Source organism: Plecotus auritus (assembly GCF_963455305.1).
Source record: "Plecotus auritus genome assembly, chromosome: 12".
Classification (NCBI taxonomy): Eukaryota; Metazoa; Chordata; class Mammalia; order Chiroptera; family Vespertilionidae; genus Plecotus; species Plecotus auritus.
This window is the reverse complement of record NC_137778.1, coordinates 28,500,839-28,510,408: the sequence shown is the minus strand read 5'-3', so window position 1 is coordinate 28,510,408 and position 9,570 is coordinate 28,500,839. Positions and strand designations below refer to the sequence as shown.

The 9,570-nt window shown below is 51.1% G+C and overlaps 1 protein-coding gene across 5 annotated transcripts; it reads left to right on the top strand.

Moving 5' to 3' along the window:
- Positions 1-2,231: 2,231 nt before the first annotated feature.
- Positions 2,232-8,216, top strand: HAPLN2 (hyaluronan and proteoglycan link protein 2). Of its 5 annotated transcripts, none has more exons than XM_080649274.1 (7): positions 2,232-2,482; positions 3,099-3,160; positions 5,187-5,298; positions 5,513-5,866; positions 6,043-6,159; positions 6,275-6,457; positions 6,742-8,216. In XM_080649274.1, the coding sequence occupies exons 3-7, from the start codon at positions 5,211-5,213 to the stop codon at positions 7,020-7,022; spliced, it is 1,023 nt and encodes a 340-aa protein (XP_080505400.1). In that variant the 5' UTR covers positions 2,232-2,482; positions 3,099-3,160; positions 5,187-5,210; the 3' UTR covers positions 7,023-8,216. The 5 variants fall into 5 exon arrangements, with proteins under 5 accessions (XP_080505400.1, XP_080505401.1, XP_080505399.1 ...); XM_080649275.1 differs by having other exon boundaries at positions 2,347-2,482; positions 3,102-3,160; XM_080649273.1 differs by having other exon boundaries at positions 2,347-2,482; positions 3,102-3,160; positions 5,976-6,159; positions 6,275-6,453.
- Positions 8,217-9,570: the final 1,354 nt, after the last annotated feature.

The following is a 9,570-nucleotide window of genomic DNA, read 5'->3' as shown; positions in this document are numbered from 1 at the left end:
TTAAAATCAGGTGATCCTTTATTTATTTTTTTCAGGTGATCCTTTAAAATCAAGCAGTTAGTGTCTGTTTTGATTGATTCTCTTTGGTGTTCTCCCCGACCCCCCAAATTTAAGGGCCAAAATGTATTGAGTGTGTTGTCTGAGTCAGGCACTGTTCCCTCCCTGCTTTTTCCCCAAGTGCCATTTTGCCAACTCTTCCAGTCCTTCATGTGACATTCCCAGTAATAAACTGGGATCATGCCATCATCAGGGGTCAAGAAAATTAGTCAGCTAAATGTGCCTGGAGCGGGTAAAGCTGAGCCTGTGATGTTAGGGAAAGAGGTGTCAGGGCTCCATGCTTGTTCTAGAGGATTCCACCTCCCTCTGGTCAGTAGGGAGCAGAAATGGCAAAAGCCTCTCTTTAAAAGATGCTAGTTCAGTGAAAAGTTGCCAACTCAAGCCTGAGCAGTCTTACTCGATTCCTATTTTGCAGTGCCTTGGGGAAAACTGAGAAAGCGACCTTGAGCACACTAAACACAGCTTGACTATTTACTATGTTTATTCCTGGTCTGTTCCTTTCTCATTCCATCCTGAAACGGTTCTTTTGGCATCTATCAAACAGTTCTAGGTTTACCTCCATGCCAAACTCAGCCTTTTATGTATTTACCTACCAGAGACTTCTAACCCACAGTTCAGAAGTGATCTGGGGAGAAAGGAGCGGTGGGTGAGGCATGAGCCCGGGAATAGTGGTAGGACTGGCTGTTTAGCCTTTCCTTTAGACCCGCCCCCACCCCCCCTCCACCCCCCACTCCCCCTCCACCCCCCACCCCCGCCCCCCCCTCTGTGGGAAGCTGTTTGTTTGAGTTGGGTTGAAGCCAATCAGATGCGCTGGCTCAGGGTGTCCTGGCCCAGGAGACGGGGTTATTTGTCTTCTTTGTTTGTCCTCTCTGGGAGGAGGGAAGGGCTTAGAAACAGGGATGGAGCCGAAAGGAAAAGACAGTCAATCAAGTCCATGGGGTGAGCTCCTGTTATTAGATCTACAGTCAAATAGATCTGGAGCTCTTCCAACTTGGAGGGTCAAGGAGAGGAGTGGACGAGGGATTATTGAAAAAAGCAGCAAGCTCTAGGTTTGACTCAACAGCTGCCTTCTGCATGATCTTGGGCAAGTCCCTTTCCCTTCCATCTCCTCTACCTCTGGTAACTGAGGAGGCTAAGCATCCTGAAGTTCCCTCCAGTTCTGAAACACAAAACTACTGTTGTGTGGTTGCTCAGCAGAGGTGAAAGAAGGCTGAGAGGCAATTTGAAGCTCAGAACATTTCCAAATGGCTGTTAATGGAGGGAGTCCTCCCTCTGCATTGATAGCAAACAAAAAAGAAATGTGCTTGCTTATTCTGGGTGTTGGAAAGGTTCTATGTCTTGATGGGGGAGCGGGGTAATTACATGGCGTGTGCACATGTCAACATTTATTGAGCTGTGCATTTTGCTGCCTGTAAATTACACCTCTTTAGAAAGGTTTTTAAAATGAGCTTAGAGTTTAGACTTCAGAAAAAACTTCCTAACAAGAAAGACTTGAGAGAAGTGAATTTCTACCCAGGTGAGTTCTTTTGAGAACTTTAAGATTATGTACCTCTGCCGAAACCGGTTTGGCTCAGTGGATAGAGCGTTGGCCTGCGGACTGAAAGGTTCTGGGTTCGATTCCGGTCAAAGGGCATGTACCTTGGTTTCGGGCACATCCTCAGTAGGAGGTGTGCAGGAGGCAGCTGATCGATGTTTCTCTCTCATCGATGTTTCTAGCTCTCTATCCCTCTCTCTTCCTCTCTGTAAAATATCAATAAAATATATTTAAAAAAAAAAGATTATGTACCTCTGCTGAAAGAGGAGGTAGAGAAGTAGGGAAAAAATAATATGACCACTGTCTTGGAGAGCTTCCCAAAATCCTTACAGCCTCAGACATTCCCATACCATGTCCCTTCCTGGGGACAGAAAAATCCTCCTTGCTGTCTAATTTCCATCTCCCCTATTGTAATTCTAACCGCACACTCTTCCCTCTATGGAGCCCAGCCTCACACAAGATCTCTTTTAAAGCCTTGAAGCCTACAGTATTGAAGGAGACCCCATTTCAACCTTCTCACTGACCATTCTCTGCCCCTCATCTCATTCTGTTCTCCTTGGGGATGTCAGTTCCTGTGCTAAGCCCACCCCCACCCAGACCCTTTTTCCGGTGGTGTGTGCCAGCCGGTCCTGCATCCCACATCCCCAGCTGTTGACAGTTTATTGCCATTACCCAGAGGATAAAGAAAGGGCCCCTGTTGTTCAACAATGGGGGAAAGATGGGGACAATGGGAAATTGTGCTTCTGATGGGGTGGGGACAGAGAAGGACAGGACAGACAGATTGACAGATGGGGGGCTGGACAGAAGGGGTCAGGTTTCTTGAAGCAGCTGGTTTCCACCTTGAAAGCCTCTTCCCTTAGGCGATGCGCACCCAGGCACCGGAGGGCAGAGGTGAGGACTTTGTTGGGAAAGGAGGAGGGGAGGGGTGCTCCATTCCCCCACCGCTCTTCTGGGTTTTCTAAGTTCTGGCCTATTATGGAGTTAGTGCCCATAAAGCCAAGATTGTTGGCCCAGCAGCTTAGCCTGCAGATGAGGCCCATATGGAAAAATGCAGGCATCTGGAGCTTGACAGCTATGGATCTTTGAGCCTCATTCCTATGCCTATTGGTCCAACATCCTCATACCCACCCATCAATACCCTTCTCTGGTCCAAGAGCATGATGAACCGGGCACCTCACTCTCTGTACTCTTGCAGGTGGTCATTTCTGGTTGCCTCCTTTTCTCCATACCCCTTAACGGGTCCCTGCCCCATACCCCACACCCAGCATCTTCCCCTGGGCCCAGGGCAGTAAGCACTGCAGATACAGTGCCTGGTCATAGGGCTGGACCTGGGTCACTTAGCCTGGCTCAGTAAATAATGGGTCGTGGAGTTCTTGGACCCTTGGCTTCTTCTGTGAGCTCAAAAGTGCAAAAGGCGCGACTGCACTGACCAGATGCCTAAGTCCAGGGCTCTAAGGTGCTTGGACCTCCCGGTGGCAACTCCTTCACCTGGAACCTCTTCCTGCAGCAGGACAAAGAGCTGCCCGTCACGGCTCCCTCCATCTCTGTGAAGAGACCAGCTTGTAACAGGTAGGTGCTGGAGCTGTTCTTGGCCTCTCTCATTCTCTGTAAGGAGTATGAAGATGTGGAGATGTGGGTGCCCTTGCCCTAAAATGCAGAAGTATAGATCAGTCATTAAGAAATTAAGCGCCAGTCAGATCCTGATTCAAATCCCAGAAAATCCCTCCTCTTACAAGCTGTTTGACTCCACTCAAGTTTACTGAAATGTATGCACCTTTGTGTGAGTATATGAAATGGGGTTCAATCATCGTTCCTACCTTGTAGGATTGCTGACAGGTGTAAATATGAAAGTACACATGTAAAGTGCTTAGAGCCGCCTCAGGCACGTGAATGCTAGCTCTTACTACTGGTCCCTGCGTGAGTCCGTCCCCACTATCACTCTGCTTACCAGGTTCTCCTGGACTGAACTGGTTTTCTTGCCCGTGTCCCTGTCCCAGATACTTTCCCTATTAGCCGTGGGGAAGTCCTTTCTGTGCCTAACCCCACTTCTCCTTCTGCAAGGTCGTCTTTTTACCTCCATTTGCAGAAAGATGGAGCTCAGGTCCTAAGCTTTCTGGCTCCTCCCCAGTGTTTGCTCCCTCTCACCATGTCCCAGCTCTCCTTCCCAGAAGTCCCGCACACCAGATCATTCATTAACACACAACACATAGTAATTTAGTACCTACTGTATGCCAGAAACTAAGCTGGGAGCTGCAGAAATGAGCAAACACATACATAGCACTATGAGATATCAGGCACTATTCTAAGCAGTTTATGTATGTTATTTTCATCAAATCCTCACAACTACTCAGTAAGGGAGGTGAGCATTATTATCCATATTTTACTAATCAGGACATTGAGTCAGAGAGAAGTTAAGTAACTTGTTCAAAGTCATGCAGTTAGGAAGTGAAGGAATCACATTTTTAAAATGAATAAAACTAGGTTAAGGGGTCCTCAGTTTTAAAAATAAATATCAAGGTGATGAAGAATAGATACAATAAAGGAGAAAAAGAACCACTGAAATAGACAACTATGTTTGAAATCTTTTTTATAACTTGATACTTTATAATTACTGGAAACCTTACTACATATACATATGTATTTCAAATTCACACTGATTTAGCTGCTGATAAAAGTACTCCTAAGGGGGATAAAATCCCCAATCTAGTGCAGTAGGGGGATCAGACAAGTGGATCACAGTGCACCACAGTGTGGTGAACTGGGGGGTGGGGGCGGGGGGAAGAGAAGAGAAAGGTTTCCCAAAGGAGGTGAGGCCCAAACTGATGTCTGTGAGGAGGTGAGAGTGAACTTGGACTGTTTTGGAGCCAGAAGTCCAACATGTGTGGAGCACAGTGCAGAAGGCACAGGTGGCAAAGTGCAGGGAGAGACTGGATCACAGAGCAACTGGGCTTTATTCTCAGGGCAACAGGGAGAGACTGTTTTAAGCAGGGCACATTTACTCCGGCTTCAGATGGTAATGAGTGTTGGGAGAGGATAGACTCGCAGGCGTCCTCAAACTACAGCCCTGTGGGCCACATGCGGTCCGCTGAGGACATTTATCCGGCCCGCCGGGTGCCGCTGCCTGTCCTGCTTAGCAGCCGACTGGTCCCAGGCCTGCAGTGCGCATAGGAATTTGTTCATAGTTTGTTTTTTTTTTTAAACTATAGTCCGGCCCTCCAACGGTCTGAGGGACAGTGAACTGGCCCCCTGTTTAAAAAGTTTGAGGACCCCTGGTAGAGACTGGAGCCGACAATCCAGATGGCAAGACTTGGGAAGTGACATTTGTGATGAGAAGGGGATAGGCAGAGGACCTGCTGACTGAAGGGATGGGAGAGAGGAAGGATGGGCAGAGGTGGGGGTGTGGTTACTATGGACCCCCTCCCCCTCCCCCTTTCCTTTTGCCATGAACATAAGCCCCTTTTTACTGCCCCCATGGCTTCCAGCTGGACAGTCCCTCTGAGGAATCCCTGCTGGGAGTTTATCTCCAACCCTGCTTTCCCCACCCTGTCCCCAATCCCTTAGTCCTAAAGAATGGCCCACCCTTTGTGCCTTGTAGACCCCGCTAGGCTGACTCCCCATCATGCAAGGCTGGCTCAGTCTCCCCACACTCTGTCACTTCCTTCTCCTGGGGGCCTTCGCCACCTTCCACAAAGCCCTAGGGAACCCAGGTAAGATCTCAGTTCCTGCCCAGAATCTGTGGGAGAGAAGCTCCAGGTGTGGGAAAAGTGGGAAAGGCAGCTGTTGGAGGTACCCAGGGAGTGAGAGTTATTGCTGAGTGGGCACTGGAGGAGAGAGTGGGGCAGCCTGGGGAACAGGGTCTGGATGGGCACTTGGCACAGTGGGGGTCAGGGGGTTCCTGCCACTGTGGCCCCCTCTGCTCAGCATCCTACCGGGGCCCCCACTACCTCCTGCCCCCCATCCACGAGGTCATTCACTCTCGTCGTGGCGCCACGACCACGCTGCCCTGCATCCTGGGCACCCTGCCTCCCAGCTACAAGGTACGCTGGAGCAAAGTGGAGCCAGGGGAGCTCCGGGAAACCTCGATCCTTATCACCAACGGACTGCATGCCCGGAGCTACGGGGCTCTGGAGGGCCGAGCCAGGATGCGGAGGGGGCATCGGCTAGACGCCTCTCTGGTCATTGCGGGCGTGCGCCTGGAGGACGAGGGCCGGTACCGCTGTGAGCTCATCAACGGCATCGAGGACGAGAGCGTGGCGCTGACCCTGCGCCTGGAGGGTGAGGCCCGGCGCTTCCAGTCCCTCTTCTCCAGCGGGGGAGAGGGGCGGGGGCGGATTCGGGTATCCCAGGGCTCCTCCCTCAGCATCTCCCCCGCCCTCTCGGCTAGGCTGCCCCGCCTTTTCGTCCCCTTCCCTCGTCTGCCGGCCCTCCCCAGGCTGTCTACCACCCCACAGGTGTGGTGTTTCCGTACCAGCCCAGCCGGGGCAGGTACCAGTTCAATTACTACGAGGCGAAGCAGGCATGCGAGGAGCAGGACGGACGCCTGGCCACCTACGCCCAGCTATACCAGGGTGAGCGGCCCCGGGCACCGCCTAGGTCCCCTCCGGGCTAACAGGGGCCCCAGCGGAGGCGACCTCCGGGTCTGGCTCCTGCCTGTGACGCCTCTAATCCCTCGTCTCCCGCCAGCATGGACCGAGGGGCTGGACTGGTGCAACGCGGGCTGGCTGCTCGAGGGATCCGTGCACTACCCTGTGCTTACCGCGCGTGCTCCGTGCGGCGGCCACGGTCGGCCAGGGATCCGCAGCTACGGGCCCCGCGACCGGAAGCGCGACCGCTACGACGCCTTCTGTTTCACCTCCACGCAGGCAGGTGAGGGGCGGGGTCTGGCGGATGGGGCGGGGTCTGGCGGATGGGGCGGGGAAAGTGAAACCCCTGGGGCTGGAGATCCGCACCTGGTAGGTTGTCTCTTCGAGGCCAGGCTCCGCCTCACTCCGCCTACTCGCTCCAGCCCGCCTCCCGCAACCCCACCCGCACCCCTGCCCACGCCCACCCAGCCCGGCCGCTTTCCGCAGCCTAGCCCTCGACGGGAGCCTGAATCCCCGCTGTACCCCGCATGTCCTGCTCTCGGCCAGTCTGACCCGCTCCGTCCGCAGGCCACGTGTTCTTCGTGCCCGGGCGGCTGACCCTGTCCGAAGCCCAGGCGGCGTGCCGGCGGCGCGGGGCCGTGGTGGCGAAGGTCGGGCACCTGTATGCGGCCTGGAAGTTCTCGGGGCTGGACCAATGCGACGGCGGATGGCTGGCGGACGGCAGCGTGCGCTTCCCCATCACCACGCCTCGGCCGCGCTGCGGGGGCCTCCCTGACCCCGGAGTGCGCAGCTTCGGCTTCCCGCAGCCCCAGCAGGCCAACTACGGGACCTACTGCTACTCCGAGTAGGGGCCCACCGCGCCCCCTTACACACGGCGACAACGCCTGGGAGTCGTGGCGGGGTCTCTTGCTGCCCTTTCCCTCGAGCCTCTCCTCCCGCCAGAGGAAGAGCAGCCCCTCCTGACCCGCCTTCCCGGGACTCCTGGCGGGTCGGGTGTCGGGAGGGAGGTGGTGGCGTCCCGGTGGTGGGGTGTAGCTACGACCCCCGGACCTGCGGATCAAGGCCCCATGGCGGTTCGTGTGCCCCCAGCAGACAACTCAGCCACTGCTAGGGGACATTACTGACCTCTGTATACAGCAATAAAATAACGGGAAGTTTTTGTGTTTGACGAAGCTGTAAGCGCAGCGAGGAGTCGAGGGTGAGGGGGATGAACTCGATAAAGCGTGCTGACTGCGCTTCTGAAGGGCTACTGCCGCTTAGGGGTGACCTGCAGGAGGGGATGGCAAGGAGAGCACCAAACAGGCGAGGGAGAGCTGGAGACACCGTGAGCTTACCTCGCCCGGTGGAGAGGCGGAGAACCCAGGGTGTTTCGCCAAGCACCACCAGGGGGCGCCACAAACTCACCTAAGATTACTTCAAATCTGCCAGAAGCGCTCCAACCCTTAGTCCTACACCCCACCACAGAACAAATAAAAAGAGAGACCTAAAAATATTTCTAAATGTGTTTGTATCCTGCCAGTCTCCCAGAAGGGTTTCCAGGACCACTATTAAAGAAGGGAAAATTATACCGTTGTTACAACTAACGGGAAATCAACCCCATGGAAGGAGGAAGCGGCAAACACAGGGCTGATACTTGGGGTGATTGTGCATTTGGTTTAGTGCTCTCCACCACCATGGCCGCCAGGAAAAAGGGGCAACTGGACCAGAGCACTCTTAACATCTGACTAAAGGAAGCATACCAGTAACTCTACGTACAAACTCGAATGCCATTAATTCATTTTTCATATGTATTATTTTTTTATTTTTTACTGTTCAAGCAATCTATCTGCACCACAAAAGCCTGGTCTAGAGAATAGTAATGACAGGAGCAAAGGTCATGAACTTTCTAATGGCATTTTATACATGTAAACTTGCATTCCAAGGCGGTTCTTGCTATGATTGTTAAAGATAATATGTATAAGGGACAGAGAATGATCAAAGAATAGCATTTTCAATAACCCTCAGATAGCAAATTAAATATCTGTGCTAGTTCTATGCTTTGATTTTCCTGTCTTGGTCATTGGATAATACCTTCCTCCCAAGGTTGCAGTGAGCAGAATTGAGACAATGCCTATATTGGGTAGTACATGTCTGTTACACATAAGAGGTGCTCAGTAAATGGTAACTATAATAATCAATGATTGTTATAACAATAATAGCAATAATAGAACAATTATTATTATTCAGGTTCTTAGGTAGCTTGTAGGATTGGTTGTTGTATGGCATTGTATTAGTCAGAACAAGCTAACTTATGATGCAACGACAAACAAACCCCAAATTTCAGTGGCTTAAAATAAAAATTTCTCACTTAGGTAGGCTACATGTACATTATGGTCAACAAGGGGGTGGGTCTTCTCATTTTAGTTATTCAGGGACCCAGGCTTATAGTCACCATCTCAAATGCTGTAAGTTACTCAACCACAAGGGGGCGGGAAAGAGCAGTCACCTTGGCCCAGAAGCAAAATTGGAAATACTATTTGGTAGCAGCAGCAGTACCCAAGTCTACCACAAGCACCAAGGAGGGCAGTATAGATTCTGGGACACATTGGTATTCCCCCATTCCCCCATCTTATCTCAAAACCATTAACTGAATTTAGAGAATGAATTCATGTAATGAATTACATCCACAAAGACCCTTTTAAAAAACAAGTTAACATTTACACGTTTCAGGGATTTGGACGTGGACATATCTTTTTGTGGCCACCATTCAACTCACCCATTAACTTTTTATGTAATACCTACTGATGATCATTGTCTAGAGCCATTATTTCATTAGGAGTACAAAATGGAGATGTTCTAATTTTGTCATCCCTCCTTCACTTATTAGCTGTATTCTGTAATCATCTATAAAGGAAAATTTCCCTCATCAACTATTTTGCTACCCTGACATATAACCCATTCAGGAAATATAAGCATAATGCTTGATTCTCTTCCATTTTTCTTAGATAGCTGCTATGGACTATATTTTGTGCTTCCCTTCCCCCCCAAAAATTCCTATGTTAAAACCCTAATCCCCAATGCCATTGTATTTGGAGATGGGGCCTTTGGGAAGTAATTAAGCCCAGAGGGTGGATCCTTCATGAGAAGAGAATCAGGAGAACTTGCTTCTTCTCTCTGCTCTCCACAAGGTGAGAATGCAATGAGAAGCTGCTGCCTGTCAACCAGGAAGTGGGCCCGCACCACACACCAGATCTGCTGGACTCCAGAACTGTGAGAAATAAATGTTAGTTGCATAAGCCACCTCATCTATGGTCATTTGTTATAGCAGCCCAAACTGACTAAGACAATGGGGTTCCCTAAAAGCAGATGTTGAATTAAGATTTTTGCGCCCAGTCAGCGTGGCTTAGTGGTTGAGCA

What these genes read in the sequence shown, in the direction of transcription:
- HAPLN2 (XM_080649273.1), top strand. Translation starts at nt 5,211, where the DNA reads ATGCAAGGCTGGCTCAGTCTCCCCACACTCTGTCACTTCCTTCTCCTG. An exon ending in CAAAGCCCTAGGGAACCCAG is followed by an intron (nt 5,299 to 5,512) that starts GTAAGATCTCAG and finishes CCCTCTGCTCAG; the next exon opens with CATCCTACCGGGGCCCCCAC. An exon ending in CTACGCCCAGCTATACCAGG is followed by an intron (nt 6,160 to 6,274) that starts GTGAGCGGCCCC and finishes GTCTCCCGCCAG; the next exon opens with CATGGACCGAGGGGCTGGAC.